The sequence below is a fragment of the Alligator mississippiensis genome, chromosome 6 (genome assembly GCF_030867095.1).
Source record: "Alligator mississippiensis isolate rAllMis1 chromosome 6, rAllMis1, whole genome shotgun sequence".
Taxonomy (NCBI): domain Eukaryota; kingdom Metazoa; phylum Chordata; order Crocodylia; family Alligatoridae; genus Alligator; species Alligator mississippiensis.
The window spans coordinates 74,916,675-74,934,825 of record NC_081829.1 but is presented as its reverse complement, the minus strand read 5'-3'; the positions used below and the strand labels follow the sequence as shown (position 1 = coordinate 74,934,825).

The 18,151-nt window shown below is 41.0% G+C and overlaps 1 protein-coding gene across 5 annotated transcripts in view; it reads left to right on the top strand.

Moving 5' to 3' along the window:
* Window positions 1-9,149: 9,149 nt before the first annotated feature.
* The window catches only part of PWWP2B (PWWP domain containing 2B), a 38,282-nt gene continuing 29,280 nt past the window's right edge, over window positions 9,150-18,151 (top strand). For 2 of the 5 annotated variants that reach the window (XR_009463093.1, XM_006261039.4), the window contains exons 1-2: window positions 10,054-10,155; window positions 12,904-13,302. Coding sequence is in view for 4 of the 5 variants with exons in the window: in XM_006261039.4 (XP_006261101.1) it covers window positions 13,160-13,302 (143 nt within the window). In the remaining variant the exon portion in view is untranslated. Of the gene's footprint in view, window positions 9,173-10,007; window positions 10,029-10,053; window positions 10,156-10,247; window positions 10,349-12,903; window positions 13,303-18,151 lie in introns of those variants that run through there. The other 3 variants (XM_019482921.2, XM_059730013.1, XM_059730012.1) reach the window with 3 other exon arrangements.

The following is an 18,151-nucleotide window of genomic DNA, read 5'->3' as shown; positions in this document are numbered from 1 at the left end:
GACTAAATAATGTGTTACATTTGATTTTAAACAAATAAGATGGTTTATTATAATATAGGTTCAGTCTGTACCTTCTCTTGGTAAATTAAGAACTTTCATGTTCCATTTAATGTTGAAATGAATTATGGTCTTCTATTTTTTGAAATTTCAAATCTCCAAGGGGATAATAGGAAGGACATTCTAGCACAAAAAATTAATAGTTTTCTGTCTTTGTATTTGCATGCATTACATGCAGGAAAAAGGTGGTCAGTTCTGGCAGTCATAGTGCCTAGCAGTGATGCAGTCTGATTATACTAATACTAACTACTCTGGGTTTTTAATTTATTCCTACAAACAAATAAATGCTCCTTTCCGAGGGTGCAGCAGAACAGGAATCACACCTCTGAAGCAGGCTAGTAAGTACTTAAGAGCCAGACCCCACTATGCTTGCAACTGGATGTCTGTGACCCTGGATAAACTAGCAAGCTCTGATCCTTTTATTAAAGCTCAGTGGGTGCATCTACATGAGATGTTTAATGTACAGTAGACTAATTCTACTGTGCATTAGCGCACCATGGCAAATCATGCTAATACACTAATGCATAGTAGAATTAGTTTACTCCGCATTAAGCATCACAAAAAGGCCATGCACCATTACTACTGCACATTAGCACAGACTACTGCACATTTCTGTAGTACTTTCATATTAGAGATACTAAACTTAATACACAGTAGCTATGGTGCATTAATGCATGCGTAGACGCGCCCAGTTTTTACCATATTTAATCTTACCTGTGGTGCTTTCACTATTACATCTGCGTAACTTTCAGGTATTGTCCTGTCTTTTTTTTTTTTAACCAATTATGTCTGAAAAACCTATTAAAAGAATTTTAAAGATGCAAAAATAGCATCTGATGAAGTAGTCTGTAGCCTACAAAAGCTCATGCCGCTAAATGACTTAGTCTATAACATGCCACACTGCCGTGTTTTCTGCCTACGGATGCAAAGGTAAGCCTTCAAAGCTAGGAAATACTAGAACCTTAATTGGGGGGCGGGGGGAGGTAGGTCATTTCAGAGTTGCTTTGTTCAAGACTTCCCTCACAACATGTGCGTGGGTGTGTGTGTACATTTTGAGGGATATATCTAGTGCTATAATCACACGAATGGTTTCCTGCAGGACCTCTGCTTCATTTGGGGCAGGATTGTTACTTTTTGAAGGTTCCTTTGTATCTTCCGTGTACACTCTGCACTGACTATAAAGGTATAAATTATCTTGTAAGCATCTCTCTGCTACAGTCACTATACTATCCACAAGTTTGACAGATACCTCTTATGAATTAACAGGCATCCCCATTCTACATGGAAGACTGAGGCACAGAGATTAAGAATAACATTGACAAAACTGTCCATTCTTAGAAGTGGCTGAGTCAGTTTAGCTTCAAATATTCTGCCTGACATAAATGCCACTCATGAAAAAATCCATTCAAATAGTTAAGGTTTGACAAAGTTATGAACAAATGCTGGAACCTTAATTAAAAGAGGAATTTCCTGCTCTATCTGTTACCATGCATTCTCAACTATTTTTAAGGATTTTGGAGCTTCAGAAATCTGTATAAGGTAAGTATGTGCCATTTTACAGCTAGAGTAACTGAGTCACTAGCCAAACCTAATCTTTGGCTTAGAAAAAAGTTCTCCAAATAAAAATTATCTTTTTAAATTGGTTGCACAAGCAGGTGGTTAGGGCTGACATTTAAGTATTTGTTGAAAATAAAATCTACTAAAGCTATTTTAAGCAGAAATGCTTTTATGACTGATTTCTCTGAGAGGAAAAAGTTTGAATCATATTTTTGGATTGGTAGCTACACATTTCCTACAATGTTTGCATCCCAATAGTTGCCAAGATTTTAGCGCATCTAGAAGAAAAAAAACAAAACTGAAATAGAACAAATGTGAATCTAATTGGTCTACTTTCACTGAAAGATGATGAAATAATACAGACAGTAAAAATAAAAACTTTTAAACACTGAAATCGTAAAGATTAACCTGCGGTATTTTTATTAATTCTGAAAGATAATAGATATCCTAGCTCTGTTTGGTGGCAAATGTGTCATTGACTCCATTTTAATAGGACCAAAACAACAACAAAATATAAGATTAGATCCATAGATGGCAGCTTTGTGTGGGAAGGCAAAGCAGTTGGACAACTGCTCTAATGGGCCTTAAGGCATCCCAGATCAAATGAGTCTGATATAATTGGTTTTAAGCTCCTGTTTTGGAACCCCTGACATAGAAGGTCCATTGACATAGGAAGAAGTGTGGTGTTCCAGCAACCTTCTCCAGACAAACCAGTGCTGAAGGAGTTACTGCTTGAAAAACAAAAAAACACTGATGGCCAACTGTACTGATTGTACTGATGGCCAAATGACCTGTAGGTAGAATGGAAAAAGCAACCTTAGAGCAGCTTTTTCCACCACTCCCTTTGGGTTCTCAGCCAACTACATGTGAGTCAACCCAAGGACCTGGCCTCTTGTTTTGAATATACTTTCTGTCTAAATGTAGCATGCTAAAAATGCCATAAAACACAACAATCCTGGAATTATTGTTAACTTGACAGAGGAGTCCTTTTGTTTATATGGCTAAGTTTAGATTTAACTTTTTTATTTTTAGTGTCTAGAGATTGATCAATAGATGCATTATATCCTGTAGATGCAAGGTATACAAAAACACGTGGAAGCATATTATACCCCTTTGGAAAGCTTGGTGTTTGGGCACAATTGGCTGGGATTATTATCCTTGACTCTGGGCATGGGCTTGGATCCCTAGAATTTAAAGGGTTGAAGATTTGAGAATTATCTTTCCAGGACTCTAGAACTGGAAACAATATGAACTGATTCAAGTCCATGTTTTAACATAAGAGCTCACTTTTCAAGGAGTCATCATCACAAACCATGAGAATATTGTTATGGTTATCTTATGATTATGATTTTTTAAATAAAAAATGTGATAAGCTGAACAAAGGTAAAACAATTTCATTATTGTTCATTTCACCTTTCTCTAGGACAGGGTGGGCAATTATTTGGGCTGGAGGGTCACTTAGGGAGTTCTGGTAAGCTGTTGCAGGCTGGGTCAGCACCAGCACCCCCAACCCCACCCTGAGGCTCCAGGTTGGGTCAGCATCCCCTGCCCCACAACAGCTCACCGAAACTCTAAAAGTGTCTCTGTCCCAGGGCCCAGGGTCTGACTGCACACTGTCACCACCCAATGATCCCAGAGTCTCCATAGAGACCGACCTGGGGCCTGCGTGGCCAGGGCGCGCACAGCTGGATGGATAGGATGGGATTGCAGATGGGCAGCGAATGGGATCCAGGAGTGGGACAGGAGAGTGAGGCTGGGGCTAGGACCAGAGCTGGGATTGGGGTCACTGGCAGGGGTGTGCAAGGAGTGGATAATAGCTCTAGCCCCACACTGTCACCACCCCATGATCCCGGGCCCAGCCCATTCATCCCGCTCCTGGATGCCACTCCCTGACTGCCTGTGGCCCCATCCCATTCACCTAGCTGAGTGTGCCCTGCCTGCATGGGTCCCGGACTGTTCTCCATGGAGAACATGGGATTGCCAGGTGGTGACAATGTGGGGCCGGGGCCTGGGGCATAGCCTGAATCTGCTCCCTGCACGCCCCTGCCCACAGAACTGGTGCCTGTCACAGGAACGTGTGGATAGCAGGTCATGGCTCTGCCCTAGGCCCAAGTCCCCACTGTCACCACACCATGATCCTGAACCCAGCCCCAGCCCTAGCCTCAGCCACACCTGCCCATCTTGCTCCCGGATGTTGCTCCCTGCCCACCTGCAGCCCATCCCAACCACTCGGCCAAGCATGCCCTGCCCATGTGGGTCCTGGGCCAGCCTCTGTGGAGACCCCACCCCCTTGCTTTGCCTGGTACCTCCTGCAGTGGGTGCAGGACAGACAGGCCAGGGTGCCCAGACAACAAGGATGGGTCCGGTGGTGGTGGCAGAGAGTGGCAGCAGCAGTTGGAAGGTGCCTCTGCTACAGGGGCTGTTGAGAAGTGAGTTTGGCCACCACGCTGCATGCTCAGGGGTGGGAGGACCAGCTACTCACACCGTGGCCTGAGCTGTCCCCCACACCTAGACTGGGCACTGCTGAGGGGCCTGCTGCAGGCCAGATAAAATCCCTTGGTGGTCCAGATCTGGCCCACAGGTCATATTTTGCCCACCCCTGCTCTAGGACCTCAAGAGAAATGTAAGGCCATAGCCCCAGAAGTCTTTGCCTGTGTATCTAATGTATCTGCACAATAATATATATACTAGAACATACATGCAGCATAGCCACTTGTAAATGCAAGTAAAGAACCATACAGGAAACGCTTGCTATTCACAGGTTCGACATTTGTGGTTTCAAATATTCGCTAATGCCAAACCCACATTTTAAATACACTTTATACACTTACAGGAGTTCCTTGGGAGTTGTGTGCTTGCTGCCGCCAGGCCCTCGCCACCGCCACCACGGTCCCACCATCGCCCCTGGAGCTGTGCCCCACCTCCACCCCCTCAGTGGCCGGGGCACTCCGTTCATGTACACAGTGCCTTATTCACGGATTTTGCCATTCGTGGGGGATACAAGAACGTATCCCCCGTGAATGGCGAGGGTCACCTGTACTCTATTTCACGTTCAAACCAGCACTTTCAAATCCAGGACCTTAACTCAAAAATCCAGGATCAGGCATCAAAAGTGACAGGAGTTCACTAACATATATGCCTTTTTAAATAACTTTGAAAATTCTAAATATACGCCTTTTTAAAGCCAGAAGTTTCAGTTTTTACAAGCTTCTAAATCCAAATTTAGGCCTTTAAATAAATGTAGCCTGATCTTGAAATAATGCTGAGCACTGACAGCTCCCATCTAACACATTTATTCAAGTTACTATGAATCAAGGAGCCTAACTGTGCCCCTGGCCCTGGCTAATGTACTTTGCACATCGTCAACAAACTGACTTTTTAAATCAGTTGCATAAGTTAATGCTGAATACTTTGAAGATGCACATTCTTGTTAAATATAGTTAATACTAATTGTAATGTGGTCAATAATGATGATGTTTAAAACATTAAACACTTCTGCATTTTTCTCCATTTTAAACCACTTATGGTTAGAACACAACTAAAACTTACAACTTTGTTTGGGTCCACTTTTTTACTGAAAAAAACATTTGCTTTTGCTTTCAACTGAAGAATTAATCTCTGTTGCACTTATTTAAATATTAGTGATGTGATGTCAGAAATATTACAAGAAGCTCTTGTCAATATTCTTATACTCTTGTATATAGCAAAGGTTGCTTTCTTAGATGCTGAATATTAACTGATTCCTACATTGTTCAGGTTATTAAATCTTTGTCTCTGTTTTTGCTTCCCTGGACAGTATTGGCTTTGGATTACATCAGTATGCTTCACTAGATATGATGATATATCACATGAATACATCATTAAAGTGACAGCTTGTTCTGATGGTGAATTATCAGCGTACATTATGTATTTCTCACAAGATGCTGCAGTCTGGGGGAAAAAGCAGAAGAGGAGTTAGCTAGAGACAAAAGTGTGTGTTAAGCTTTCTTGGAATCAAATGCTGGGAACATGCAGATATGTTGAGCAATATGTATCAGTACACTGTAATGTTGCTCTTTCATGTCTTTGTGTGTGAGGACATTGAGATCTTTTAAGACAAAGGTTTTTTCCAAGCCGTGTGTCCTGTTGCTTTTGTTTTTCTGTTCAAACAGATAAGGAAGAAATGGTGGTTTCCATGAGGAATAATAATCATTGCACTCAGCTGTCATATGAAGCTCTGTTTTACAGAGAGGTAAGTATTGTTATCCCTGCAAGATATGTGAATACGTTGAATCTGCATACATGAATCCAAAGTTACTTTATATGGAATGTGCTAATGCCAATGCATGTATAGTTTTACATTGTGTTTCCTATATATTCAATGCCTGCCAGTCTGGTAGCACTCTTTCTCACATTTGTAGCTAGCGTGATTTATTTATGAATGCCTAGGATAGACTTAATCTCCATTTTAGATCTAGGAAAACAGAGGAAGTAAAATGAAGTGAAGTAAGAGATCCAGGAATAAAACCTAGGCATTTTCTCAAATCTTTTCGCATACATTGTTGCTAAGCAATCTTTTATTCTTCTTTAAGTGTTCAGACAATAAGTTAAGCATAATAATCTCTGGTATTGTAATGTAGGGATCTATCTTGCATAAACTTCTGTGAGCACTACAAAAAAGTAATTGTTTGGGCAATGCCATATATGTACAGACAGGCATTCAGGAAGAGATTCTGCTGCTGAGTGGGAGCATGATAAAGTTGGCATTTGGGCATGCTGTCAAGGACTCTGAATTTTACAGAGGGCAAATGATGGCTCCCCTTGGCAAACCCACATAAAAGGGATTTATGCTGGGGAGCAGCTGCTACAAGTCACCACTGCTTCTGCTCATGGAAGCTGTCCTGGGACCCAGCTGATGTGCTATATTATACTCTGAAGGTAGGGATCACTTGCTCCACAAGAGCCTTGCCTCATTTGCAACTCCTAGGTGTGAATAGGAATTACAGATTTGTCCCAATGTTTCTTGCTTTCCTTTTCTCTGTGGGGCTTGGGGCGGATGGGACCCATACTGAGCATGAGCCAATTAGCCATCCACTTGACGTTCCCCACAGTGCCTTTCTCTGCATTCCTAATTCATTCTGCTAAGCTCAACTTTCACTCACATTAGGAGGGGAAAATCCATTCCCTTTTTGCAGCTCCACTTTCACTAGTTTATTTTAGAGACCGGTTAAAGCTAATTTAGATCTAGCTCAGCTACAGTCCAGCACACCCCACAGTGTAGATGTACTTATGAGGAAAGTGCTGTCTTCCAGGGAAGTTGCCGAGTATCCTCTGTAGCCTTCTTATAGCTTGTACTTTCCCTATAAACAGAGTATTTCAGTGCATTTTGAGTATTGCCTCAAAGACAACAGAGAACTTTGTCTCTCAGTTCCTTCCTTCCTTCTTTCCTTCCCCAAGCTCAAAAGCTATTTGGATGTGTCCTGCTACACTGAGATGTATGTTTTTTAAACCATTAAACTAACTATGCAGTGAGAGCTGCAGATCAGTACAAAGTACTGCAATAAAGTCCAAATCTACCATTTACTTTTACTATAGGATGGGCTGTGTCCTGACACTACATGTATACATAAGCATTGACTTGGTAAAGGGTGGGAGGAGTTACATAAATGTAACATTGGGTGCGTCTACATGTCGTCCTATGGCAATGTAGCGACGTGCTACAGCAATGTGGGTCTGATCGGCAGCTACATCAGCGCTGTGGCGCACTCCCCTCTTACAGCAATACAGCAGTGAAATCTAAGCACGCGCTGTGCGCACAGCACAGTACAGACGCTTACTGCGCCATGCTTGGTACTTCCAAAAGGAAGTACTAAAGCACGGTGCCATAGCAACGTAGCCATACAGCAATGTGTAGATGCACTCATTGATTTCTAATGGGGGAGAGTCACCTTTTAAATTGTTGTGTGGTTTTTTTGTGTGGTTTTTTTTTTACCTTGGTTACAAACAATGTAACACAATTCTGATTAAAATGTGAACACTATATGTTTTCACCAGTGTAGCCAAGCTGGCTCCAAACATACTGGCACAGTCACTTAGCTTTACTTTATTTTCGAGAAAGGAGTATGTTCAGAGAGCTGATGTCTCACTCGGTTTAATTCTATTGTCTCGCGAGACACATAGATACTGACTACTGTGCCTTTCATCTTTCAGTTAAGATATATTGAACTGACCATAAACATGCTTTTGCCACTTTGAGTGTTTAGTCAGAATTCAGTCTTGCATTTTATTTCTAGTAAGAAGAGGAATTAGTAATGACTTCATTGATGCAATTATTTATTTACAAATAATGACAATAAAGTCCTGTTCAAATGGTAGAAAATTTTCTTGGCTCATGATTCCAAGCCTCTTTCCAGCAAGCACTGTACCTCCAAAGATCTCTTAATTACCATTTTTCTAGGATCATGTTACAAACACTTCTCTAGGCCTTTTTTGCTATCTTTCTGTATGCTCCTACTGTCTGCTCCTTTTTTAATGTGTAGTTCATTAAACAATACCCAGACCAAGTTTTGCACTTGATACCAGGTCAGCCACTGGCATAATTGCAACACCAAGATTGCATCTGGTATGTGTTTTGTTGGTGGTTCCTATTTGTTTCAGTGATGTATTCAGTAAGGGAGCTTAATTTTGCTTTACATATATCCTGAACAAAGAACAACTATCATGTCCCCTGGTTTCAAAGATGTTTCACTCAGTACCCAGCAAATAGCCTGTACCTCTAACTGGTCTTCCAGTAAAAGAGGAGAAGATGAGATTTTATTCTTTTGATAGTTCCATGCTTAAAAATGTGAGTGATATGTTTGTGCTTGAACAAGAATGCTATAAAAATATTTCAGGACCATTTTCACTTCCTTATGATTCATTATGGGGCACAGCACCAATTTCTTACCAAAAAACAGTCTTTTGCCTATCACCTTTAAAATGTGCCTTTTTATGGATGATTTGTTCAACCAAGCATAATGGCACTCAAAGGTTGTACAAAGCTCTCAAGGCATTTTATATGTACCAGCTTGTTAAGCTCTGTGTGGCAGATAAGTAGTCTTAACCCCATTTTACAGATGGGGAAGCTGATCCAGAGAAAAGTTAAAGTGCTTTGCCTAAGATCACAAAGGAAGCCTCTTGCAGCACTGGAATACCTAGATTTTCTGACTGTCAGATTATGCTCCAATCACAAAAACAGTTTTCTCATACTATTTACTGTGACAACAAAGGCTTGTAAATCAGATGTATGCTAACGAAAGTTTATTGTGTAGAAAACAAAAGTGACAGGCAAAAAAGGCTGAGTAACCCAGATGAATCCAGGCTTTAATGGGACCTTTTCCTTGTGTAAATTTTAAACACGTGCACAAGGGTTTGTATAGTATGGGGTTTAGAGGGTTTTTTGCTTGCATATATCAAATTACAGCAGTTTTAAAAGGTAGCCAGATTCTTCTTATCAACTGCACTGGAAAAGGAGCAATAGTGGAGTCTACATGTCTACTCAGCTTCCCCCAGACTAACTGAGGAAAGGAAAACTGTAAAGGTAAAAAACTTGTTTAAATCCTTATCTATGGCAATTTACTAATTCTCTCTTAAATTATTCAAATTTGTGGCATTTACAATGGAATTTGTTTCACTTTTTCATTTCTCACAGCTTGGCCAATGAAAGAAAGTACTAGTTTCACTTCTAGTGCAGAAGGCAGCTCCCCCCTGCCCCCTTTTTTTAAAGCAAGTTTCACTGGAATTTAAACAAAATTAGAGTTCATTTCTGAAAGTTTCAGTAAACCTATATTCCAACAAAGCATAAATTCAGTGCAGTCTGTGTTCACTGAAGAGTTTCGATGCTCTTTTTTACCCTAGCAAGTAAGCAGTTTTATACTTCTCTGCATACATCTGAGAAATACAATAAATAGAACTGGTGGGGCAGGAATCATTTGCAGGCACCTGGGATACACATAGCGTGTGCCAATGTGGGGCCTTTCTTAAACCTGTGAGCAAGCTCTCACCTCTCCCTTTAAAATAGACCTGAGCATTTTCTACCTAGCTCTAAGCATCCTCCCGGCCAACTTAAAATAGTTTGCACGGGGGCATGCTTCCAAGAACAGAAGTTCGGTCCTTTTCATTGGGAGGATGCCTGCCAAAACCAAACCACAATCTAATTCCCTGGAACAATGGTAACATCTCTCCCCTGCTCCAGCAGCAGGGAGCTGCCAGCCTGCTCTGCTGCAGAGAGGCGGCTGTTGCTGTGCAGTGGCCAATAGGGTGCCCGCCTCCTCCGAGGGTGCGCGGCGGACGAGCCCGGCGGAGGAATGCGGCTCAGCCCAGCGGCGGGTGCTGCCGCCGGCCCGGAGCTGGTCCCTGCAGCGGGGCGGCGCCTCCTGCCAGGGGCGGCTGGAGAGGTCAGGCCGGGGAGCCGCGGTGGCGGGTGGCCGCTAGAGGGGGTGTGTTGGAAAGTAAATGCCACACAGTAACCTCCTAAATTGTCAAACACAGTAATTGTTAAAGGGCTGGAGACTGATCGCTCAGGTAACGTCAGCCAGAGCCTTTTCTCTTCCTTTATTTCGCTGCCTTTGCAACATCCTCATTTGCTGGGGTACATCTTGTGCGGGCTTTGCTTGTTCCCTCTGTTGCTTTTGGCTGCTCTTTTGCATTTACATCTGCATTTCAGATCCACTGCGACCAACTTCAAATGACCAAGGAAAGAAACCTTTCTTACCTGGTAAAACATTGCCCCGCATCCTCCCCCCAAACAACCGTATAGAGGCTGAAGTAATGGAGTTAACAAGTCTGAGGACTGTAAGAGCAGTGACCCCACAATCTTAATTTATTAATTTGCAACACTGTAGCTCTCTTTGTGGGTCACACCAAAAAAGGGGATTTAAATAAAGTAGAGAACTGTAATATTTAGATGTGTGCAAGCTGTAGCTACTCTTTTCTGAGCCCTACAAATGATCCATCTACTGCTTTAGGATTATTTTGGATTGAACTGCGTGGGTTGTTAAATGACCTTTACTGCTATAAACACGAAGGAATCTGTATTTTAAAATCCTCTTGCTCAGAGAGTTGTTTTAAAAAAAATAACTTTTTAAAGCTTTTAAACTAAATGCAGCATAAATGTATTTTCTGCTATTAAGACTGTAGTCAAAAGGGTCAGTGTAGCACAGATTTGAAATATCAGCAATAAATGAGCTGATCCAAATATACAAATGGTAATTTTTCCTGGTCTGAATAGATGGCAAAATGTATTTTATTTACTGCTTTATTCATCGTAAGTGCCAGTGTTGCTTTTAAAGTAGTTTTTCATTAAAAATAAAAGCTCTTGCTCACCTTGCAAACAGGAAGTGCATATTCCTTTAAAAAATATAAACCTGTAATTCCTAGTTACATGATTGCCATCACTGGCCTCTTAAAATACATATGTAATGGCAAATTCCTTTCTGTGACTAATGTGAGTGAAAGTCCGATTTCTCTTTTGAATCTTATTTAACCAAAACATTTCTTGTACTTTTGAACAGCCTTCTCTCTCTCTCTCTCTCTCTCTCTCCATATATATATATATATAAAACAGTGTGTACATATATATCTATGTACAGGTTTATGAGACAATGAATGCAAAACGTTTTTGACATCTTTTTGTGGGCATATATTTAAAGAGCTAATCTGAGAGTGGGATGGACAGGAAGGGTTGATTGACCTTGGACCCCTCCTGAATACAGCACTGCTTAGTAAGAAGCAGTTGTCTGTGTTCATTGTTACACTGTGTATAGGCCCAACCAAGTAATACTTCACAAATAGTTTGGGTACATTTCAAGTCTAAAGAAGGATTTAAAATCTCTGAGACAAACTGAGCACCTCTTCGACTAGGTCTAAAAAGAAAGAACAGCTTTCAGCCATACTTTTAATCTAATGTGTTTCCTGATCAAACTGTTTTTACTTCCTTATTGCTTTGCCTTAACAGGCCTAAACAGGAACCTGGAGAACTGCCCATTCAGCCTTTGTTTTATTTATTGTTATTATTGAAAATAACTTTGTTGAATTGTTACTTAAATGATAGCAGAAAATTGTGTCCTGTAAACAGTCTTAAAAGGAATCTGTCCAATGTTGGTATGGGGGTTGGGGGGAAGTCCTCTTGGAGGAGGATACCCCTGTATATGAAGAGATTTTCTTATGAAGCATTCCTTTTCTAATTCAACACCTTTTTGCTTTACTGCCTACTAAAAAATCTGTTTCAAAATGTACAGAACAGTGTCTTTTTTCCTAAGTTAAACCTACAAAATATTTTTAGTTTTTCCTGTACCACAATGTATTACTTAGAAAGAGGCATTTTGGAATCTGAAGTTTTTATTGCTTGAAAGAAAACTGAAGCAATAAACCCAGGTTTCCAAATGCAGTCTTGTTTCTCTGGAGTTTGAATTCTTCATTGAAGTAATTTTAAAGCACATTTTACAATATTTCCTATTTGCAATAAAGCACTTAAATTTGGGTTCTAGTGGGGCATTTGAATTGCATGCAATTTCCTGAAATTTCACTCACTCACTTACAGAACTACAAGACTGTCAAACCATTCAGAGTAAGCTTTTGGAGTATAAAGGGATATGAGAGAAACTGGCTTTTCTCAGTGTCCTAAGAAAGCAAATTTAAGATAGCAGCTAACCTATTAAAAGGGTAGAAATTATTTCCTGGATTTACATATGTCAGCATTAGAAAGGCTATTTGAACTGCCTTTATAGTCCTTTGGAATACACTGGGTACTGATATCTTTTGGAAAATCTCATATTTTACTTTTAAAGACTACCTCTTACCAACTGTGCAGGAGGGCAGTCAATGTGTACAGAGTAGGAGTAAATGGTGATGTGGTTCTCTTCCCAGAAAACAATCTGGGACAGGAAGAGACAACTCCCTGAGTCTTTGCCATGTCCAAATGATTTGTTCAGCGTGTTTGGGGTGGAGGGGGAGTGGGCAGGTTGTAATTAACCCCTAACCATCAGTCTGGGGCAGAAAGGAAACCCCTTACTCTAAACCATTAAGGATTTTTGGAGGGGGTGGCTTGATGCTCGTGGAGACCACTTTGCAGGAAGAGGGGTGAGCCCCTGGCGCTGCACCTCAATGGGTACTGCAGAGTGGAGACCTAGTGACCCTTGTGTGGGATGCTGTGCCGTGGGGGCGAGAGGAGACGCCCTGCCAGGCCCACCATGGGCAGCAGCCGCAGCAGCCTCAGTGTAACTGACATGCTCTTCTCCAATAATCACCCTGAACTGTAGCCAATTGTTGCAGGATTCGGCCGTGGAACGTTCCCGGGAGGGAAGCATTGTGACGTCAGCGTACCTACTAATCCTCCCAACTGAGGGGGAGCCTGGAGCCATGAGGTCATCGCAGCGGCCGGTGTAGCCATCCCGGCGGCAGCAGCGGCAGGAGCAGCAGCGGGGGAGGGGAGAGCGGCGCGGAGCGGGCAGCGGGCCCGAGCGAGGCCGGCTGGGAGATCGCAGCCGCGCTCCAGCTGCACCGAGGCGGGCGCCGAGCTCCGGCAAGCATGGAGGAAGCTGAGGCGAAGGAGCTGCAGGTCGGCTCCTGGCTGCCGGTGCTGGTGGAGCAGATGGTGAACGACACATTGGTGGTCACCTTGAGCTGCGGGGAGAGGCGTTTCACTGGGATCCTCCTAGACTGCACTAAAAAGTAGGAGCCCGCAATGCTTTGATTGTTACCCGAAATGTTTGCAAAGGGGATTGCAACTGAGAAGTTTCTCTCCAGCTTGGGGCCTGCTGCACAGAGAGAGCAGAGCAGCTGGGGAGGAGGAGGGATTAGGCCATAATCAGATTAAAGAGTTAAGGTTGCATTGCACATCGGAGTTGGGGGAGGGGATGCTTCAAAAGGAGGGGGGGTGGCTTTTAAAAAAAAAAAAAGAAAGCTCTAGGCTTGGGTTGGATTTCTCTCTCTTTTTCACCTTTCGCTCTTAAAAATGCTTTTTTGGGGGGGAAGAAATCACTTTCAGAAGGTGGCTGCCCAGTTCCTACCCCAAATCAGCCTAGCACCACTACTTAGTACCTAGGCTAGAGGGGTTTAAAAGGTGAGGGGGAAAAACCCAGCAATGTGAAAGCATTTGAAAGTAACACTTTTATGGCTGTAAAATATGAAGGAAAGTGTCCCATCAGACAGGGAATTGAGTCCATCTGCTGAAGTGCCCTTAATGTTAAAGGGGTTGCTTGCAGATTTCAGACTTCATGTTGGAGCAAAGAAGACACACTTTTCCAAAGAAGATGATTTGACTGAATAAAAATATTTCAACTTAGCAAAGTTCTTACAGCTGATGTGCTTGTGCAGTATCTTGGGGTGTGCTGGTGTGAGTGCATAGACACACATGATGTCAGAGGCTGCCATAATTATAGACTTTCTTTCTTTGTTCATGAGTACCATACCCTTCAACAGCTTTATCTTGGAGAAACTATCTAATATTGCCCCTCTTATTTTTGCATTATGCAAAGCATGAGCAGATTAGCTTTAAGTAGGTTATCATTTTAAACAGTTAAGTGAAATACTTTATTTGCCATGTATTTGGAGCTAATATGCTTAGCAAAAAGAATAGTGTAGTAACAATATTGATTAGCATATAAGTATATAACAACGTACATAAACATTTCAAGTTGACATATGCTTTACATTTGTGATTAAATAATCACAAAACTCTTAACAAAAGAAATCTGTTGGCCATAATGAAATGTATAATAACTAATTAGGTGACTAATCCTTATTTATTGGTAGCGGAACGCTTATACATCCTAGTTGGCAATGCATTTAAACATCTATGAAATAAACTTTATAAATCTGAAGTGATGTTTTAAAAACAGTCTGGCTTCTGATTGGCATATACACTGTTCTTTAGCCAATTATCTAAATCATCTGGAATACCAGTATCTCTTTATTTAATCCTTTGGTGTGATAAAGTCTCTGGAATATATCAATGCATGATAATGGGATATCGCTACTAGATGAGTGATATGAAAAGGATGAGACATTAATCAAATGTAAATGTATTGGCTTTCCTTCAGTGTTTTATTTTCAGAGTGGGAACTGTAAATGTCTCCTGCTTTTTGAAGGCCTCAAATTTTTCCTTAATAAATGCCTAGACTTTGCTATAGCTTTTTTCCAGCAGTGTGAAACCATTATCCTTTGACAATTATCCTACTGGCTTTATCTCTTAATTAGATGTGTCAGAAACCATTAATATTAAAGTCACATGACTTAACATATGGTTTCATGTGAATTTTAGCCATCTACCTCATTATCTTCAGTATGTGTGAGCATAGCACTAAAACATTTCAATCTAAAAAATTTAGTTAATTGGGGATTCATGTGTTTTCCTTTCCATTGTCCAAGCAGCCAGCTAGCATTACTAATATTATCAAATATCCCTAGAAATCCTTGCATTATGTAGTGAGCCACTGGAGAGGGACTGCAGCTTTATTGATTTCTCTCTCGCTGGAGAAGCTGAAGCCAATAATGTGGGTTCATTCCACCATTTGAATTTGCCTTTCTGGAATTTCTGCTGTAGTTTTGTATTGTTTTTCTGTATTCCTGCAGGAGTCAGCCACCCTAAAATGTCAGTGCTCTTTCAATTTTTTTTTTTTTTTTTTTTGCATATGCTTTTAAATCCTTGAGGTATTGTTGGCCTTTTTCATGTTCTTCTCTCTTCTTTAGCTGGATTGGGGATCCTCCTGCAGTGGCAGATTCCCATGACAGTTTTCTGCCACAATGCCACTATGAAGATATTGTACCAGCTTTGAAGGGGTCAGGACCTCTTCTGACCTGGAAAGGAAAGGTTCCTGAATCTGAAAGGCTAGTTTTGTGGAGGGTAAGAGAGCTTCTCTCACAGGAGGTACTTTAATTCTAGATAGATAAATTTTTTTCAGGTGTTGTAAGGACATTAATAATAAACAATACTGCCAGACAGTAAGGTAATGAGAATCACTAATTTTTTTAATATGAAAAATGGCAAGCTAAGGGAAGGATTTTAGCTCATACATGTCCTGTATTTATATTCTGAGCTAGGGCTGATTATTGACTACACATTTATTGAATAGTCTATTTCATTCCAGCACAACCTGTCAAGGCCTCTCTTCAAAGAACATATGAAAAAAGACTTCTGAATTTATTTTTTTACATCAGCATTGAATGGCAGTGCTTACCTATATATGGGATTGGTTGGACACAGGAACTTGAAGCCAAATTGTCAAAAGTATTTAGAAGCCGAGTGATACAGATAGGTGCTTCACCCAGTTAAAATTCCATTTTAAAGGTGCCTAGTGCCTGTTTTTAGTGGTTACTTGGCATCTAACTTGCATAATTTCTAATTGCACAGTTAGGTATTTGCTGTTTTAAAAATACAGGTTTCAACCTTCCTACGTCACTTGAAAAAAAAAAAATAAATTCTTGATTCCTATCTCTTCTGGGTTTTCATGTTGGGTTTCCCCCCCCTTCCTCTTCTAACTTTCTGGTGATTTCCTTCTTAGTGGAACCAAGAAGATGCTATGTTAATAGGCCCCTTTCTGGGTATTTTAAAAGACTTCCAGAATCTTTCTCTGCCTTTCCCAAGTTAACTCAAACAAATATGTTTAGACTGCCCTGAGTCTGTGAGGTCCCAGAAAAAAGAACTTCCTGAAACTTCATCTTAATTTAGGGAGTCTTCTAGTAAAGAAGGTCTTGACAAACATGTCAATGCCAAACATCCAAAGCTTGATCAACTATTTACATTTTTCCAAATAATCATAGAAGTGCCAGATGGGTTTCTGATTTGTGGTGGGGTGAGGAAGAATTGAAGACAAAAGGTGAATTCTCTTATCTGTTAACTACTGAAATTGGTTATACCTTATTAGGCTACCCTGGACCTCCCCCAAAATGCTTCTGTTAAGCTCTTTATTAGGCAGTACAGAGGTGTCAAGATGGGACCAAATACCACAAGTTTAAACAGGCAGCAGCAGGGTAAACAGCTGTAAGGTGCTTCTGGGGATGCTGCAGTGCCAATCATGGTCATTGCCTTTCTGTTTTTGAAATGTGAAGAAGATCAGTGTAATAACCCAGAGGGGTTTCTTTTAAATATTTTTAAAAGATCTTTACATTTCTTTAAAAATCACTGTGTGATTAGAGAGAGCTGCAGTAGCGGGTGGGAAGTTTCCAATTGGTATCTACGAAGGGAAATTATGAAGGAGGTAACGCTCGAGCCTTGAGCAGTTTTGGGGTAAGAACTGTCCTCTTAGTAGCAGGACTTCTCAGCAAGGTTTGAGGCTTTGATCTTACCAATTGATCATCCCCCTCTTCCAGTTCCCTACCCAAAATTTTTGTGACCTTTATGACTGTACGCCTACTTACATTGGGTTAAATATATTAAATATATTCCCTGCTTATGCAGGGGGTCGGACTTGATGATCTATTGAGGTCCCTTCCGACCCTAACATCTATGAATCTATGAATCTATGAATTGGGGACTTGTGCAGTGAGCCTAGCTCTCTTACTAGGAGTTATCTAGTAAACTTCTAGCTTGACTAAATCCTGGACCCTGCAATCTAAACCTTTAGAGGCAGACTCTTGTCTTGTTGGGGCATAATGACTTCACCTGTAGAGAATGGTGTCAACTCATCATCAGCCATTTTTCCACTTGTAGCAACTGTAAGTTTCAGGGAAAGAACAGAAAATATTTTGCCCAACTATGTGTCAGCTTGGGAATATGGGGTTCAGTTTCCTTTCCAACAACTAAAAGTGTTTCTTTTGAGCTGGGGAGCTTGGTACTTATCAAAAACCAATTAAGTGCATACTTAAATAAGGGAGTCTTTGTCCTTAATCTAGGTCTAAGATATACATCTGATAGAAACCTCAGAACCATTTCCTTTTGCAGCATTAAAAGATGGTGGTTGCTCATCCATGTGTCGTCTCTGGAGAGAAGAGGCCTCCCTCTTTCATGTCTTTGACTAATAAATGTGGTCTTTTTTTCCTTAAACACCTTGCAGCTTAAAATGTCACCACTGAGACTAAAGTCGCATGCTATGGTATATTCTGAAGACTAATATCTAGTTGCTTTTTGGCATCTCTTAAGCTTGATAAATTGAAAATGCACAGTTTATCACTGAGCAGATACGAATATGCTGAATCAATAATGACAGTGTGCAGATAGATAGCATGTTCCAAGAAGTGAGGAAAAAATGGATTTCACTGACATTTTATTACTCTCTGCAGTGAAAACTGGACTTGAATTGAGAAGTTTGGAACAAGAAGCACATGCAATATACTTAGCTTTTACAAGCAAGATGATTAAAAGCTATTGAAGAGGCCTAAGCATGTCTAGAATTTCTTTGCAGATGTCCTGAATTCTAGAGGGCGCCCTGGGTCTGTAAAGAATTTCCTAGTTTTGATGCTTTTTACTTTAAAATTTCTTAATCTTTCTACAGCTGAATTTGACTGGAGCATCTTATTTTTTGTACAGCTTTCAGTGAGAGGAAATGTAGGTGACGAGGTATTTAAAAAAAAAAAAAAAAAG